General features: G+C 65.7%; 3 protein-coding genes across 3 annotated transcripts; all 3 read left to right on the top strand.

Annotated features, from left to right (window-relative positions):
- The first annotated feature begins 1,102 nt into the window (after positions 1-1,102).
- GTSF1 (gametocyte specific factor 1) lies at positions 1,103-3,292 on the top strand. Its single transcript, XM_084500214.1, has 5 exons — positions 1,103-1,347; positions 1,903-2,029; positions 2,729-2,809; positions 2,902-2,977; positions 3,065-3,292. The coding sequence occupies exons 1-5, from the start codon at positions 1,162-1,164 to the stop codon at positions 3,258-3,260; spliced, it is 666 nt and encodes a 221-aa protein (XP_084356340.1). The 5' UTR covers positions 1,103-1,161; the 3' UTR covers positions 3,261-3,292.
- On the top strand, positions 3,274-7,801 carry LOC311424554 (uncharacterized protein; the record flags this gene model as incomplete). Its single annotated transcript, XM_084499847.1, has 6 exons — positions 3,274-3,296; positions 3,703-3,796; positions 4,869-4,919; positions 5,685-5,770; positions 6,864-7,033; positions 7,622-7,801. The coding sequence occupies 6 exons, from the start codon at positions 3,274-3,276 to the stop codon at positions 7,771-7,773; spliced, it is 576 nt and encodes a 191-aa protein (XP_084355973.1). The 3' UTR covers positions 7,774-7,801.
- Positions 7,802-13,510: 5,709 nt separating this feature from the next.
- ITGA5 (integrin subunit alpha 5) lies at positions 13,511-16,698 on the top strand (the record flags this gene model as incomplete). Its single annotated transcript, XM_084499846.1, has 5 exons — positions 13,511-13,833; positions 15,078-15,205; positions 16,154-16,266; positions 16,478-16,601; positions 16,682-16,698. 5 exons carry the CDS (start codon positions 13,511-13,513, stop codon positions 16,696-16,698), a joined length of 705 nt encoding a protein of 234 aa, XP_084355972.1.
- Positions 16,699-17,201: the final 503 nt, after the last annotated feature.

Here is a 17,201-nt window from a genome sequence, read left to right as displayed (position 1 = left end):
GCGACGTGACGTGACATCCAGCCCCAGCCCCGTAACGACTCCAGCCACGGCCCTATATCACCGCCCAGGGCTGTAGAATAGCACCCGCAGCCCTATAACGCCCTGCAGGCCCAATGTGGCAGGGTCCAAAGCCCTAAAGTACCAGCCAGGGCTCATATTGCACTGACCAGGACCGTATAACACTACGGGATCCCTGTAGGAACACCCAAGGCCTGTGCAACACCTCGCAAAGCCCACGTCACGTCATCCAGGGATCCACCCAGGGCCATATTACAGCGTGCAGACCCGTCTAACACCCCCAGGTCCCCTTAATGCCACAAAGGGCCCATATAATGCCCCTCAGGACCCATATAACACCCTCTGGGACCCACGTAACACCTCCCAGGGCCCATATAACAAACCTTAGCTCCACGTAACACCACGTAGGGCTCATATAACACCCCCAGGTCCATATAACACCATGCAGAAACACTTACAACACCCCCCAGGACCCATATAATACCTCCCAGCTCCACGTAACACCACGTAGGGCCCACTTAACACCCCTGAGGGCCCATATAGCACCCCCCAGATCCATATAACACTCTGCAGGGCCCATACAACACTCCCTAGGGCCCATACAACACGATCCATATCCATATAACACCACGTAGGGCCCACGTAACACCCCCCAGGGCCCATACAACACCCTCCAGGGCCATATAACACCATGTAGGGCCCAAGTAACACCCCCCAGGACACATATAACACCTCGAGCTCTATGTAACACCCCTCAGGGCCCATATAACACCTTGTATGGTCCATGTAACACCCCCCAGGACCCATACATCACCCCCAGGCCCATATAACACCATGTAGGGCCCATACAACACCCCCCAGGCCCATATAACACCCCCAGAGCCCACACACCACCTCACAAATCCCCCCGGGGCTCTATAACACCCCCGAGGACCCCCCCCAAAAAAAAAAAAAAAAAAAAAAAAACGCGGCGAAACCCAGGCCGCGTTGCCATGGCAACGCCCTCGGGCTTTGCCGGAAGCTAGGCCGCGTTGCCATGGCGACGCGTCAGGCTTCGGCGGAAGCTAGGCCGCGTTGCCATGGCGACGGAACCATGGCGGGCGAGGCGCCGTTAGGCCTTGGCGGGCGCTAGGCCGCGTTGCCATGGCGACGCGGCGGGGACCGGGGCCGGTTCGGGCCCGGTGCGAGGAGCTCGGGGCCGGTGCCGCCGTTGGGGACCCGGCCATGGAGGCCGCCGCCGAGCCCGAGGCCCTGGTGCAGTGCCCCTACGACAGGAGCCACCGCGTGCGGGCGGCGCGGCTGCCATACCACCTGGTCAAGTGCCAGAGGGTCAGAGGGGGAGGGATTTGGGGAGTGGGGGGCGGCACGGGGCTCAGCATCCTCATCCTCATCATCTTCATCATCCTCATCCTCATCATCCCCATCCTCATCCTCATCATCTTCATCCTCATCATCTTCATCCTCATCCTCATCATCCTCATCCTCATCATCCTCATCCTCCTTCTCATCCTTCTTTTCCTCATCCTCATCGTCTTCTTCCTCATCCTCATCCTCCTCATCTTCCTCCTCCTCATCATCATCATCATCCCTCTCCTTCTCCTCATCCTCATCATTCTCATCCACATCTTCCTCATCCTCTTCCTCATCCTCCCCTTCCTCATCCTCTTCCTCCTCATCCTCCTTCTCATCTTCCTCCTCCTCCTCATCCTCCTTCTCATCCTCATCTTCCCCTTCCTTATCCTCTTCCTCATCCTCTTCCTCCTCTCCCTCCTCCTCCTTCTCCTCATCCTCCTTATCTTCATCCTCTTCCTCCTCCTCCTCCTCCTCCTCCTTTTCACCCTCATCTTCCTCCCCCTCACCCTCCTCCTCCTCCTCCTCCCGCAGAACAACCCCCAGGTTGCCCGCCAGCTGGCCACCTGCCCCTTCAACGCCCGCCACCGGGTGCCGCGCGCCGAGCTGCGGGGCCACGTCGCCTCCTGCCCCGACCGGCGCCAGCTCGACGGCCTGCCAGGTACGCAGCCCCCCCCATACACAACCCCCACAGCCCCCTTCCCACCCCAATCACCTCCCCAGACCCCCCCTCCCACCCCAATCACCCCACTCCCACCCCAATCACCCCCCCGACCCCACTCCTACCCCAATACACAGCCCCACAGCCCCTCTCCCACCCCAATCACCCCCTTGACCCCCCCCCTCACCCCAATTACCCCCCTCCCACCCCAATCGCCCCACCGACCCCCCTCCCACCCCATTCACCTCCCCTGACCCCCGTCTCACCCCAATCACCTCCCCAGCCCCCCTTCCAACCCCAATCAATTCCCCTGACCCCCCTCCCACCCCAATCACCCCCCCAGACCCCTCTCCCACCCCAGTCATGCCCCTGGCCCCCCTCCCACCCCAATACACAGCCCCACAACTCCCTCCCACCCCAATCACCCCCTTGACCCCCCTCCCACCCCAGTCGCCCCCCCAGACCCCCCGCCCACCCCAATCACCCCCCCAGACCCCTCTCCCACCCCAGTCATGCCCCTGGCCCCCCTCCCACCCCAATACACAGCCCCACAACTCCCTCCCACCCCAATCACCCCCTTGACCCCCCTCCCACCCCAGTCGCCCCCCCAGACCCCCCGCCCACCCCAATCACCCCCCCTTGACCCCCCTCCCACCCCAATTACCCCCCCACACCCCAATCACCCCCCCGTGCCCACAGAGGCTCCCAGCACCAAGCCGAAAAGCCCCGACCCCCCCACGGCGTGGCAGAACCCCCCGTGCCAGGAGGACTGGGAGGCAGGTGAGTGACCCCACAGCCCCCCCGTGCCCCCCCCGGCGACCCCCCCAGAGCCATCATGTCCCCTTTTTGTGTCCCCCCCCCCCACCCTACAGAGCTGGATGAGCTGGAGGACGCCCCCCCATTTATCCTCACTCTCACCACGGGCGAGCTGCACCTCCCAAGCGACAGGTAAGGGACGTGCCCCCCCCCCGGGGGGGTGCACCCCTCGGTGTGCCCCCCCCCGACACCCCTTTTTTTCCCCCCTGCCCCCCCCAGCTATGCCCCAGCGCCCCCCCGGAGCCAGCCCCGAGGCACGGTGCCCCCCCCCGGAGCGGAGCTGGACTTCGAGGGACCCAAGACGACGTCGGGGGGGGTGGGGAGGGGGCAGGGGCAACGTTTTTCGGGCCCCCCCCGGGAACGGGGGCATTGTAGGGCCGGGGGGGGGCAGTGCCAGCGGGGGAAAAAGTGTTAGAGAGGGGTTTGAAATGCACGTTGGAAATAATGCCCTGTGAGTGTGCCTGGCGTCGTGGGGGGGGGGCCCTGTGGTGTTTGGGGGGGGTCCTGTGGTGCTGGGGGGGGGTTGACAGGGGAATTGGGGCCGCCACGGGGTGAGGACCACGAGGACGGGGACCAGGAGTGTCCTGCCCCCCCCCAAAATGCTCCGTGCTCTCCCTGCTTGTGGCACAGCCGAATTTTTTTTGGGGGGGGGGGTCATCAGCAGCCCCCCCCCGAGCGCTGTGGGGTCTGTCCCTGTCACCTCACCCTCACTTTGTCCCCGTGACCCCAGGGGCCGCTGCTGCCCCCCCAAAACGTCCCCCCCGCCCCCCCATTTTCCCTACCTGTGCCCTGTCCCCCCCCCACTGCGCCCCCCAGATCCTCCCTGCCCCCCCCCAGACCCCCGCTGCCCCCCCCAGCCCGTCCCCAAGGTCCCCTTCACTCATCCTCGGACGGCGACAGCGCAGCAGAGGATGCCCAAAACCCCCCCGGCGTGACCGAAAAAGGCTCCAGGTAACCCCAAAACCGCCTCACGCCCCCCCCCCGACACCTGGGGACTGCTTCCCACCCCCAACCCCCCCCCGTGCACCAAATCCCCTTTATTTCCCCCCAAAAACCACCGAAGGAGCCTTCCTAGCCTGGCGCCAGCGGGCACTGCCCAGCTTTTGGGCCGGGGGGGGGGCAATTTTATTTAATTTGGGGCTATTTTATTTAATTTTGGGCCATTTGATTTAATTTTTGGCCGTTTTATTTATTTTTTTTGCTATTTTATTTAATTTTAGGCACTCTTGCACAACCCAGGCCACGGCCCCGGTTCTCGCAGGATTTCCCCACCCATGGAATTTGGGGGGGGGAGGAAGCCGGGGGGGGGCCTCGCCTCACACCCACCCTGTGCACAGCCCCGAGACCAGGGCTGGGGCATCCCCGGGGGCCTCTTCCCCCTCCCTCATTCCTTAATTCCTTCATTAATTTACGTATTCCTTAATTAATTTCTTAATTCCTTGATTTTATTCCTTAATTAATTTCTTTGTTCCTTAATTTCTTTGTTCCTTAATTTCTTTACTAATTCCTTGATTTCTGAATTCCTTGATTGCTTAATTACTTAATTTTATTCCTTAATTAATTGCTTAATTCCTTGATTTCTTAATTACTTAATTACCTTCTGAATTCCTTGATTTCTTAATTCCTTGATGTCTTGATTCCTTAATTAATTCCTTGATTCTGTGATTCCTTAATTTCTTTATTCCTTAATTCCTTAATTAATTTCTTTATTCCTTGATTTCTTAATTCCTTAATTGATTTCTTAATTCCTTGATTTCTTAATTCCTTGATGTCTTGATTCCTTAATTAATTCCTTGATTCCGTGATTCCTTAATTTCTTTATTCCTTAATTCATTCCTTGTTTTCTTAATTCCTGAATTAATTTATTAATTCCTGAATTAATTGCTTAATTCCTTGTTTTCTTAATTCCTTAATTAATTTCTTAATTCCTGAATTAATTTCTTAATTCCTTGGTGTCTTTATTCCTTAATTAATCTCTTAATTCCTTCTTCCCCCCCCCCCTTTTTCCATTTCCCTCCCGCAGGATATTTCCACGCGGGGGCAGCCCCCCAGGGAGCGCCGGCAGCGCCAGGAGGTGAGGAGGAGGCGCATTTTGGGGCGTTCCGCGTGGAAACGGGGAATTTCTGTGTCACGCTGGCTGCCGGCCGCCCCTAACACACCAAACTCCACACCGACGGCAGCGGCGGGGACCCCGCGGGGCTCGTTTTGGGGGGAAATCCTGCTTTTTTTCCTTCTTTTTTTTGCAGCGGTTCACGGAGAGGTCAGGTCCAGACCCTGTCCCGCCCGGCCCCGCGATCTGCTGCTGCAATTAATTCCTCGCCTGCCAGGCCGGGGCTGCGGCTGCCGAGCGCTTTTTGGGAGTCTCCTCTCCTCCCCCAGAGCCTGGGTGCTCGCTCTCCCCCCCAAATTTAACCTGCCATTGCCCAAAGCCGCCGTTTTTTCCCCCAGATCCATTTTTCCCCCCAGAACCGTTTTTTTTCCCCCAGAACCATGCTCTAACCCCCTTTTCCCTACTTTACCAGCAGGATTAACCCCCCCACACCTCCCTGTGGAGAACCAGGACTCCCTCCTGAGTTTTTCCCAACATTTTTCCCCCTCCCCATCCTCCCCGGCCACAAAACTGCTCCTTTCTTTTTTCCTCTGCCCTCCCAGAGGGAGCGGAGACATTTCCAGCAGCGGGAACCCCTCAGGTGGGAACCCAGCCCCCAAAGGGTTAAGGAGGAATTTCTGGGGCTCTTTTTTTTTTTTTTTTTTTAATTTTTTTCGTGTGCTTTTCGCTCGTTTTAAAGCCTCTGACTGGTTCAGGCTCTGCCTGACATCTCTCCCCTGTGGTTTCCAGAGCAGTTTCATGTGTGCTCGGGGCCGTGCCAATAACGGCGTTGCAACACTTGCCGGGAGTTGTGCTCCGAGGGTGGATCCAGCCGGGTAGGTTCAAGGGCCGGGTTATTTTTGTCGGGGATGGGGAATGACGGGTGTTTTTCCCCCGTTTTTTTTTTTTTTTTTTTTTTTTTTTTTACCTTTTCGGCCTTGTTTTGTCTCACTGGAAGCAGTTGGGGATCCTGGGATCCGGGGATCCTGGCCGGCTGCTGGAAGGGGCAAGGGGGGAAGAGCTGCAGCCCCTAACACGCTGCGAGAAGGCACCCCAAACACCTCCATGGGGTGCACCAGACACCTCAAACACCTCCATGGGACACATTGGGCACCCCAAACACCTCCATGGGGCGCACCAGGCACCCCAAATACCTCCACGGGGTGCAGCAGGCACCAAAAACACCTCCATGGGGTGCAAGGGGCATCCCAAACACCTCCATGGGGTGCACCAGACACCTCAAACACCTCCACGGGACACATTGGGCACCCCAAACACCTCCGTGGGGCGCACCAGGCACCAAAAACACCTCCCCAGGGTGCTTCGGGTGCCCCAAAATCACCTCCCCAGGGTGCAGAGGGTGCCTCAACGCCTCCGTGGGGTGCACCAGACACCTCAAACACTTCCAGGGGACACACCAGGCACCCCAAACACCTACGTGGGGTGCAGTGGGTACCAAAAACACCTCCGTGGGGTGCACCAGGCACCCCAAACACCTCCCCAAGGTGCTTTGGGTGCCCCAAAATCACCTCCCCAGGGTGCAGCGGGTGCCTCAGCACCTCCCTGGGGCGTGCCAGGCACCAAAACCACCTCCATGGGGTGCAGTGGGCACCCGAAAGACCTCCTCGGGGCGCACTGGGCACCCCAAACACCTCCGTGGGGTGCCCCAGGTGCCCCAAACACCTCCAGCCTCTCCAAACCCCCGGCTCTGGGGGTGCCTCACCCCAAACTTTTATTTACCAGACCCCTCAACGAACCCCAAACTCCCCTTCCATGGGGCCGTTCCCCCCTGGGAGCACCCCTTGGCTGCAGCTTCGCCTCCGGCGGCGAGCGAGCCAGCTGGGTCGGGACAAAACCAGGAGCTGGTGCTCAACCTTCCCGATTTACACCCGATTTACACCCGATTTACACCCGATTTACACCCCGCAGCACGACGACGAAGCAGCCACGTGTCCGGCGTGGGCTCGGCGCTGTTTTCCTTCCTCCCCTGCACACCGGGAGGGCTCCCAGGGCTCCTCGGCCTCCTCTGCTGCTGGCGGGGCCGGCGCCGCGTCCGATTTTCCCTTCGCCTGGGTCTCGGCCAACGAGGGCACCAGGAGGTAGGGAGGGAGGGAGGGGAACGGCCGGGATTTGGGGCTGCGCCTGGAGGATCCTCGCAGCCGGCTCCCGGGGCTCTGCGGCTCCCATCTGGCACGGGGTTGCTCCGGGGCATGAAAAACCGTTGGAAACCTGATGGGAAACCTCGGAAATGGGATGGGAAGCCTCGGAAATGGGACGGGAAGCCTCGGAAATGGGATGGGAAGCCTTGGAAATGGGTCAGGAAGCTTTGGAAATGGGATGGGAAGCCTTGGGATTGGGATGGAAACCCTTGGGAAGCTTTTTTGCAGGGCGCTGCTCCCGTGGGCTGAGGAGGGGAGGGAGCTGCTGGGGTTTTGGGGACGGCTCCTGCGAGCACGCAGGGGATGTTTTCCTGCCCCAGGGCCCGAAATTTGGCCAGAACCTGGGGGATTTAAGGGCTGGGCTGCAGCACCACGGATAAATTCCCCCCCCTCTGTCGTGTTCCTGGTCGCCACCGTCGAGCAGCAAGCCCTGCCCTGACACCGCCGTGATTCGGGGAAGGTTTGGGGTTTTGGGGAGGTTTTGTGCCCGTTCAGAGCTGCCCCAAGTGCTCGAACCACTTCTCCCAGTCCTCCCCCCGCAGCGCCAGCACCCGGAGCGACGGAGGCAGCGTCCCGGCACCGCTCCCCGCACCCAAGGGACCCCCGCTGGGTGCCGGGGACCCCGAGGAGCCGCAGGAGGTGAGTCCCCCCCCGCCGCCTGCACCCACGATTCCCATTAAAAATTCCCCTGGCCTGAGCTCACGCCGGCTCCTCGCCGTGATTCACCGCCGGCCGGCCCAGCCGAGGCAGAGGGAGGGCGGTGGGGGCTCTGCTGGAGGCTGGGGGGGGGGAAAAAAAAACACATCCAGCCTCAAAACGATCCCAAAAATGGCAGGAAGAGGAAGAGAAGGTGGATGAAGGTCGTGGGCAAATGGCAGCGGCGAGGCCCCGGCCATAAAGCCGCCCCTCCTGGCCTCGCCGAGGGGCTGGGGGGGCTTTGAAGTCTCCGGGGGGGGGGGGAGCAGCGAGGCTGAGACCTCCAAAATCTGCTTCCCACAGCGGGGGGGGCTGCGGGGGGAGCCCCCTTTGTGCTCTGCTGGGCACCCAGAGAGGGGAGAAGCCCGGCTCCAAGGGGGTGCCCTGCAGGAATCGCTCCCTGTGGAGCCCCCCGGGGGGGGGGGAATTTTGGCACCTTTGCTCCCCCCCCCAAACCTCGGACAGGCTGCGAGGCCACACGAAGCGGAGGAGCCGGGTTTTTGGGATTTCTCCCTGCCGGGGGGGCCCCTTTTCTACCTGTTTTGACCCTCGCTCCTTCCCCGAGCGGGGCCGGGTGCTTCCCGCAGCGGCCGCGGGGAGAAATTTCCTTCCTCCCCCCCCCCCCCCAAGCCAGGGCGTTCCCCGAGCCGTGTTTATGGCCTGGTGGGGGACGGATGGAGAAATTTGGGACACCCCGAGGATGTCCCAGAGGGGGAAGGGACGAGGGATGGAGCTCCCTGAGTCGGGGGGGGCTCGTCCCCGAGCTCGGCCGCTCGCCCGCGGGGCTTCTGCAGGGCGAGCGGGGCTGCAGCAGGAAACGGGGCGGAAAAAACAACATGTGGCCCCAAAAAGCAGGGGGCAGGATAAGGGCTGGGGGGGTGGCTGGCTGCCCGCGGCCCTAAAACCCCTTAAAAATGCCCCCAGGGTCGCTCGGTGTTTAATCGAGGCCCCCGGGGTGGATTTCGGGGTGCTTTGCGCAAAGCCTGGGAGCTGGAATGGGGCGAAAAGGGGCAAAAAGGGGCGAAAAGGGGCAAAAAGGAAGGGGGGTGGAGGCTGGGGGGGGGTTGATGGGTCCTGAGCATCTCGGGGACGCCCCACGCCGCAGGAGGAGCAGGGGCAGGGGGTGAAAATTGGGGAGGGGGGCACAAGGGGGGGGGGCACACGTGGAGGAGGTGACAATTGGGGGGGGGACAGGGGGGGACGTGTCCTCACACAGGGCACACACACACGCGTGTGCTCACACCCCCACACGCGTGCACCCTGGGCGTGTTGGTGTCCGTGTCCGTCCCCATGTCCCTCATGGTGTCCCTGCCCCTGTCCCCGTGCCTGTCCCCAAGTCCCTGACTGTCCCCATGTCCCTGTCTGTGCCTGTCCCCATGTCCCCATCCCCATCCCCGTGTCCCTGGGGATGTCCCTGCCCGTCCCCGTGTCCCCTGCCTGTCCCCATACCCGTGTTCCCGTGTCCCTTCCCGTGTCCCTCCTTGTGTCCGTGCCCGTTCCTGTGCCCATTCCCATGTCCTTGTCCCTGTCCCTGTCCCTGCACACCCCCATGTCCCTGCCCATGTCCCCACTCCTGTCCCCTCTCGTGTCCCCTCTCGTGTCCCCATTCCTGTCCCCACTCGTGTCCCCCCTCCTGCCCCTCTCCGCACATCCCCACGTCCCTCCCCATCCCCATCCCCATCCCCGTCCCCGTCCCCCTCCACCTTCCCCTATCCCTCCCCATCCCCATTCCTCGTGGGGGGGGCCCCCTCCTGTCTCCCCCCCCCTTGCCGTGGGGCCCCCCGTGCTGGCCGTGCGCCGGCCCCCCCAGGGCCTTCATCCTCCAGCTCCTTTTTGGGAAGCAGCCGGCGCGGGGCTGCAGCTCTCCACCGGGCCCCGCGCCAGCCCCCGGGGACGGCGCCAGCCCCCGCACCCCCCCACCCGGCACCCACGGGGCACCCCCCCCACACACCCCAAAAAAAATTCACCCCCCAAAAAATTCACCCCCAAAAAATTCACCCCCAAAAAATTCACCCCCCAAAAAAATTCACCCCCCAAAAAAATCACCCCAAAAAATTCAAACCCAAAAAATTCACCCCCCCAAAAAAATCAACCCCAAAAAAAATCACCCCCCAAAAAAATTCACCCCCCAAATTTTCACCCCCCCAAAAATTCACCCCCAAAAACTCACCCCCCAAAAAAATCAACCCCCAAAAAAATCACCCCCAAAAATTCACCCCCAAAAAATTCACCCCCAAAAAAATTCACCCCCAAAAAAATCAAACCCAAAAAAATTCACCCCCCAAAAAAATTCAACCCAAAAAAATTCACCCCCCAAAATTCACCCCCCCAAAAAATTCACCCCCCCAAACCCGTGGCCACCCCTTGTGCGCCCCCCCCCCCCCCCCCTTTCCTTGTGCCGGGTGCCCCATCCCCAGGTTGGGGGGGGGGAGTTTAGGGGGGGGGGGTGGTTTATGGGGTGACGTGGCCCCGGCGCGAGCCCAGGCTATATAGGGGCTGGCGGCGGCGGTGACTCAGGGCCCCCCCCCCCCCTCGTTTTGTCCCCCCCCCGTTTTGTCCCCCCCCCGGCCCCGCGGTGACTCAGGGACGCCCTGGCCATACTTAGCCGGGGGCACCCAAACCCTGACCCCGCTGCTGGCATCCCCTGGGGGGGGGCTGGGGGTGTCCCGGGGGGGGGGGGATTTGGGGAGGTTGGGGGGGGGTAAAAGGGGGCTGGGGGGGGCGCATAGTGGGGGGGGGGGGGGGGCAGGGGGGTGGCCTGGAGATGGGGGGTGGGGAGGTGGGGGGCAATGGGGGGACCTGGGGGGTGTGGGGGGGTCATAGGGGTGGGGGGCGTGGGAATGGGGGTCCTGGGGGTGGGGGGCGTGGGGGTGGCACCCATGGGTGCCCTCAGGGTGGTGGCCACGGGGATGGCACCGTGGGGAGGGGGGGGGGGGGGTCCAGGATCAGGCTCCTCCAGGGGGAAACTGAGGCACGGGGGGGGGGGGGCAGCCTGGGGGTCCCCTGGCACGGGGACACGGGGACACGGGGGGGGCACGAGCGGAGGGTGCCAGGGCACACGCGTGTGCAAGGGGGGGGGGGGCAGAGGCCGGCGCGGGCAGGAAAGGCCCCGGCGCCAGCTCATTGTTTGCCACCCGCCTGTCACTTCCCCCCCCCCAGCCCGCGGAAACGTCCCCATTGTTGTCCCCAATGTCCCCAGTGGGGTCCCCACAGGGTGGTGGTGGTGGGGGGGGGGGCACCGTGCCCACATATGGGGGGGGGGGGCTCTCACCCCCTCTGCCCACCCGCGTGGGCGAGCTCCACACTCAGCAGCGCCAAGCAGGGAGGGGGGGGGACCCAGGCCCGATTTGGGGACAACGGGGGGGGTGACACCAAGAGGGGACCCCCTCGTGTCCCCCCCCCCCCCCCCCGGACCCCCCCACGTCCCCCCGACCCCAGCCCAGCTGTGCCGGGCGCCATTGCATCAGCGGCCCAGGAATGCGGCGGCCCCGCAGCAGGCGTGCGAGGCCCCAACCCCTTTGCACGCCCCTCGCACGCAGTGGGGGGGGGGGTTTGGACCCGGGGGGGGGGTCAGGGGGGGTCGGGGGGGGGGCACCCCTTGCACGAGCAGGGGGGGGGAGGCAGCGAGCGGGACGCTTTGCACGCCCCCCCCCCCCAGCTTTGCACGCCCCCCCCCCAGGTTTGCACACCCCCCCCCAGGTTTGCACACCCCCCCCCCCAGCTTTGCACGCCCCCCCCCCCCCCCGGATTTGCACACTCGTGGGGGGGGGGGCCCCTCGCACGCCGATTTGCACGCTCGCCCAGCACCAGCCCCCGGCCGGGCACCCATGGGTGCTCCCCTCGCGCTCCGGCCCCGCTGCTGCCGTGTCCCCGCGTGTCCCTGGTGCCAGGGGGGGGGGGGGGTCCCGGTCTGCCCCCCCCCCACCCCCAACCCCCCCCCACCCCCGGTGCAGCCGCGTGGGAACGGCTCCAGCTCCGTTTCCGCTGCTTCCTTCCAGGAAACGGCCCCGGCCCCCCCCCCCCCAGCGTGTCCCCTTCCTCCCCGCCACCGTCCCCAGGCCTCTGTCCCCGTCCCCGTCCCCCTCACGTCTGCCCCGTGTCTGTCCCCCCCCCCCAGTGTCCCCCAGTGTCCCCACGTCCACCCGTGCACCCCCCCTGCCCGGTGTCCCCGTCCCCATCCCCGCAGCCTCGGTGTCCCCACAGGGTCCCCGTCCTCCCGGTGTCCCCCAGTTTTCCCAGTCCCCGGTGTCCCCAGCCCGCTGAGGTGCTCCCGATGTCCCCGTCCCCCTCGGGTGTCCCCATGTCCCCGTCCTCGCAGAGCGTCCCAGTGTCCTGGTGCCTTGTGTCCCAGTTCCTGGTGTCCCTGTCCCCTTGGGGTGTCCCAGTGCCCAGTGTCCTGCTGACTGGTGTCCTGGAGCCCAGTGTCCCTGTCCCCCTGGATGTCCCTGTCCCCTTAGGGTGTCACAATGCCCGGTGTCCCAGTGTCCAGTGTCCCTGTCCCCCTGGGGTGTCCCAGTGTCCCCAGATTGTCCCAGTGCCCGGTATCCCAGCTCCCAGTGCCTGGTTTCCCTGTCCCCCTGGGGTGCCCCAGTATCCCCAGTTTGTCCCAGTGCCCGGTGTCCCAGTGCCCAGTGTCCCACTGCCCGGTGTCCCTGTCCCCCTGGGGTGTCCCAGTGTCTCCAGATTGTCCCAGGTCCCGGTGTCCCAGCTCCCAGTGCCTGATGTCCCACTGCCCAGTGTCCCCGTCCCCTTGGGGTGTCCCAGTTCCTGGTGTCCCAGTGCCCAGTATCCCCAGTTTGTCCCAGTGCCCGGTGTCCCAGTGCCCGGTGTCCCAGCTCCCAGTTCTCGGTATCCCAGCTCCCAGTGCCTGGTGTCCCAGTTCCCAGTGCCCCTGTCCCCCTGGGGTGCCCTAGTATCCCCAGTTTGTCCCAGTTCCTGGTGTCCCAGTGCCCAGTGTCCCACTGCCTGGTGTCCCTGTCCCCCTGGGGTGTCCCAGTGTCCCCACATTGTCCCAGTTCCTGGTGTCCCAGCTCCCAGTTCCCAGTATCCCAGCTCCCAGTGCCCAGTGTCCCAGTTCCCGGTGTCCCTGTACCCCTGGGGTGTTCCACTATCCCCAGTTTGTCCCAGTTCCCGGTGTCCCAGTGCCCAGTATCCCAGCTCCCAGTGTCCCTGTCCCCCTGGGGTGTCCCAGTATCCCCAGTTTGTCCCAGTTTCCGGTGTCCCAGCTCCCAGTTCCTGGTGTCCCAGTGCCCAGTATCCCCAGTTTGTCCCAGTTCCCGGTGTCCCAGCTCCCAGTTCCTGGTGTCCCAGTGCCCAGTATCCCCAGTTTGTCCCAGTTCCCGGTGTCCCAGCTCCCAGTTCCTGGTGTCCCAGTGCCCAGTATCCCCAGTTTGTCCCAGTTCCCGGTGTCCCAGCTCCCAGTTCCTGGTGTCCCAGTGCCCAGTATCCCCAGTTTGTCCCAGTTCCCGGTGTCCCAGCTCCCAGTTCCTGGTGTCCCAGTGCCCAGTATCCCCAGTTTGTCCCAGTTCCCGGTGTCCCAGCTCCCAGCTCCCAGTATCCCAGCCCCCTGGGGGTGTCCCAGTGCCCCATCTCCCATTGCCCCCCCCGCCCCCCCCCCATTCCCCATCCCTCTTCCCGGTGCCGGTGCCGGTGCCCGGCGGGGCCGTGGCTCCTCCCCGGTGACTCACGGAGAGGGAAGCGGGGGGGGGGGGGGGCCGAGTGATGGTGGGGGGGGGGGGGGCGGAGCGGCCGGGGCCCCCCCCCCGCCCCCCCCCCGGCCACTTTCCGAGGGGAACGGGAGAGGCAGCGCCGAGCCCGGCCCCGCTCCGCCATGGCCCCGCTCCCGGTGCCGGTCCCGGGCCCCCCCCCCGGTGGCGGTGCCGGTGCCGGGCGCTGCTCCCGGTGCTGCTCCCGTTGTTTTTGGTGCCCCCCCCGCCCCCCGCCGCCGCTTTTAACCTGGAGGCGTCGAGGCCCGCGGCTTTCCGGGGGGCTCCCGGCTCCCTTTTTGGCTTCGCTTTGGATTTTTACCTGCCCCGACCGCGGAGGTACCGGGGGGGGGGGCAACGGGGAACCGGGAGGGGACCGGGGGGGGGTCGGAGGGGACCGGGGGGGGGACCGGGAAGGGATCGGGAGGGGACCGGGGGGGTCCAGGAGGGGACAAGGGGGGGACTGGGAAGGGACCGGGGGGGACCAGGGGGGGACCGGGGGGGGTCGGGGGGGGGACCGGGCACTGGGGGGGGCACCGGGAGGGGACCGGGGGGGGTCGGAGGGGACCGGGAGGGGATCGGGCACCGGGGGGGGCACCGGGAGGGGACCGGAGGGGACCAGGAGGGGACCAGGAGGGGACAGGGGGGGACCGGGAAGGGACCGGACCGGGCACGGGGGGGGGAACCGGGAGGGGATCGGGAGGGGACCGGGAAGGGACTGGGGGGGACCAGGAGGGGACGGGGGGGGGACCGGGGGCTGGGGAAGGGGGCACCGGGGAGCGGGGATTTGGGACCGGGGGATTTGGGAGCGGGGGCGGGAGGGGAGGGAGCGGCCCGGGGAGACCGGGAGCGGCCCCCGGGGGGTGGGGGGCGAGGAACCGGGACCGGGAACTGGGAACTGGGACCGGGAACTGGGAATGGGGACCGGGAACTGGGACCGGGACCGAGCCGGGAAGCAACGAACGGGCCCGGGCCCGGGCCCCGGGGGCGGGCCGGGAAGCGGGGGGCGAGTAACGGGACCGGGACGGGGCTGGGGGGGGGGGTCAGGGGGGGGCCGGGCCGGGGCTGAGCCCCCCCCTCCCCGACCCTGCTCCGGCCCCCGCCGCGCCGGGCTCCCCCCCCCCCGGGGGTCCCGGAGCGTTTCCTGTAACCGGAGCCGGAACGGCCTCGGGACGGGGGGGGGGGCGGCTGTGGGGGGGGGTGGGGGGGGCTCAGCCGTGTCCCGGTCGCCCCCTCCCCTCCCACCGCTTTTGCCCCCCCCCCCCACTTTTTTGGGACACCCCCGTGCCCACGAAGCCCCGGGGGTCCCCGTACCCCCCCCCCGCCCCCCCCCGTGGGTGCCGCCCCCCCCCCCTCCTCCGTGCCCCCCCCCGTTATTTTTTCCCCCCCCCCCCGGTGGTTTTGGAGCTTCCTCTCCCCCGGAGCGGGGCTGACTCAGAGGCGCCTGCGGGACCCACCCACGGGGGGGGGGGGCACCCAAATTTCCCCTCCGTGTCACCGGGGGTGGTGTCCCCATGTCCCCATGTCCCCCCCCCCACGGCCACCCCCTGAGTGTCACCGTGCTGTCTGTGTCCCCCCCCCAGTGTCAGCATCCTGGTGGGGGCCCCCAAGGCCAACACCAGCCAGCCCAACGTCACCCAGGGGGGGGCCGTCTACCACTGCCCCTGGCCCCCCGGCGCTGAGTGCACCCCCATTGACTTCGACCACATCGGTAAGGGGGGGGGGGACAGGGACAGGGGGATGGGGACAGGGACAGGGACATGGGGATGGGGGCACGGGGACGGGGACAAGGGAATGGGGACGAGGACATAGGGTTGGGGACAGGGGCACAGGGACAAGGGGATGGGGACAGGGGGATGGGGACAGGGGCATAGGGTTGGGGACAGGGACAAGGGTTTGGGGACACGGGGACAGGGACAGGGGGATGGGGATGGGGACAGGGGCATTGGGACAGGGACAGGGGCACAGGTATGGGGACAGGGACACGTGGACTTGGGCACAGGGACGGGGAAATGGGGACAGGGACGGGGGCACGAGGATGGGGACAGGGGGATGGGGACAGGGACGGGGACAGGGACAAGGCTGGGACAAAGCCAGGCGCTGGGATGGGGTTGGTGGGACATGGGGACAGGGGACAGGGTGTAGGGACGGAGCACGGCCAGGTGTGGGGACAGGGAACGGGGACAGGGCACGGGGGTGGCATCTGGACACGGGTATGGGGACGGGACATGGGGACGGGGCACGGGGGTGGCACCTGGACACGGGTATGGGGTCGGGGACACCCCTGGGCACGGGGACAAGGACACGGGGGCCTGGCACGGGGACAAGGACACCGCTGGGCATGGGAACGGGCACAGCTGGGGCCGGGGACAGAGACGTGTCCCCAGCACCCCTGGGCCCCTACAGCCCCTTATGGCCCCCGTGCCACCCTACAGCCCCCCCCCGGTGCCCCCCAGCCTGTCCCCAGCGCCCGTCCCCACCTTGTGTCCCCCCCCCCATGGCCTTGACCCCACAGCGCCCGGCTGGTTAACCATAAACCAGGGGGCTGGGGGGGGGGGGGGGGGCAGGGGCTGGAATTTGGGATTGGGGGGGGATTGGGGGGGGTTGGAGGATTTGGGGGGGGGGGCTGACCCTTGCGCCCCCCCCCCCCCTCCCCCAGGGACCCGCAGCCACGATTTTGGGGGCAACGGCACCGAGAGCCCCGACCCCGTGGAGTTCAAATCCCTGCAGTGGTTCGGGGCCACCGTGCGGGCACACAACGCCTCCATCCTGGTAATGGGGGGGGGCACAAAAATTTGGGGGTGGGGGGGGCGTAAAAATAGGGAGGGGGGGGGGTCCCGGATTGTAGGGCGCACGGGGAAGGGCGCACGGAGCGCACGGGGCAAGGTTTTTGGGGGGGCCGGCTGCGTGCGGACCCCCCTCCTGTGCCCCTCATTTCGCTGTGCCCCCCCCGTGTGCCCCCCCCGTGTGCCCCCCCCCCCAGGCTTGCGCCCCCCTGTACAGCTGGCGGCCCACCAAGGACGAGGGGGGCCGGGACCCGGTGGGCACCTGCTTCCTCTCCATCGGCAACTTCTCCAAATTCGTCGAGTACGCGCCCTGCCGCTCAGGTGGGCCCCCCCCTGACCCCCCCCCGACACCCCCAGACCCCCCCCCATAACCCCCCCAGACCCCCGTTACCCCCCCCCAGAGCCTGGCATCGAGTGACGCCCTCCTGCCCCCCCCCCCCACCCCGAGCATCCTTTGTGGTACCCATGGGTGCCCCCCCAAGCGGACCCCCCCTTGCCCCCCCTGACACCCCCAGACCCCCCCCCAACCCCATTACCCCCCCTCAGACCCCCCAGACCCCATTACCCCCCCCCCCAGAGCCTGGCATTGAGTGACGCCCTCCTGCCCCCCCCCACCCCGAGCATCCTTTGTGGTACCCATGGGTGCCCCCCCCATGCCTGGCACCCCCAGGGTGTCCCCCCCCCCACCTAAGAGACCCCCCCCCACCCAAGGGACCCCCCCCATCCAAAGGACCCCCCCCCAAGCATGTCCCCCCCCCATCTAGAGGAGGTGGCACCCCCCCCACTGGCACCCATGCCCCCCCCCAGGGTGGTGACACCCCCGCAGTCCCCCCACCCGGCACCCAAGGGACCCAAAGATGCCCCCCCCCTAAAAAAAATGACCCCCCCATTTCTCTCCCCCCCCCCCCCTAGATTTGAACT

Source organism: Aythya ferina, assembly GCF_964211825.1.
Source record: "Aythya ferina genome assembly, chromosome: 28".
Taxonomy (NCBI): Eukaryota; Metazoa; Chordata; class Aves; order Anseriformes; family Anatidae; genus Aythya; species Aythya ferina.
The sequence above is the reverse complement of the archived record's forward strand: the minus strand, read 5'-3'. Positions and strand labels throughout refer to the sequence as shown.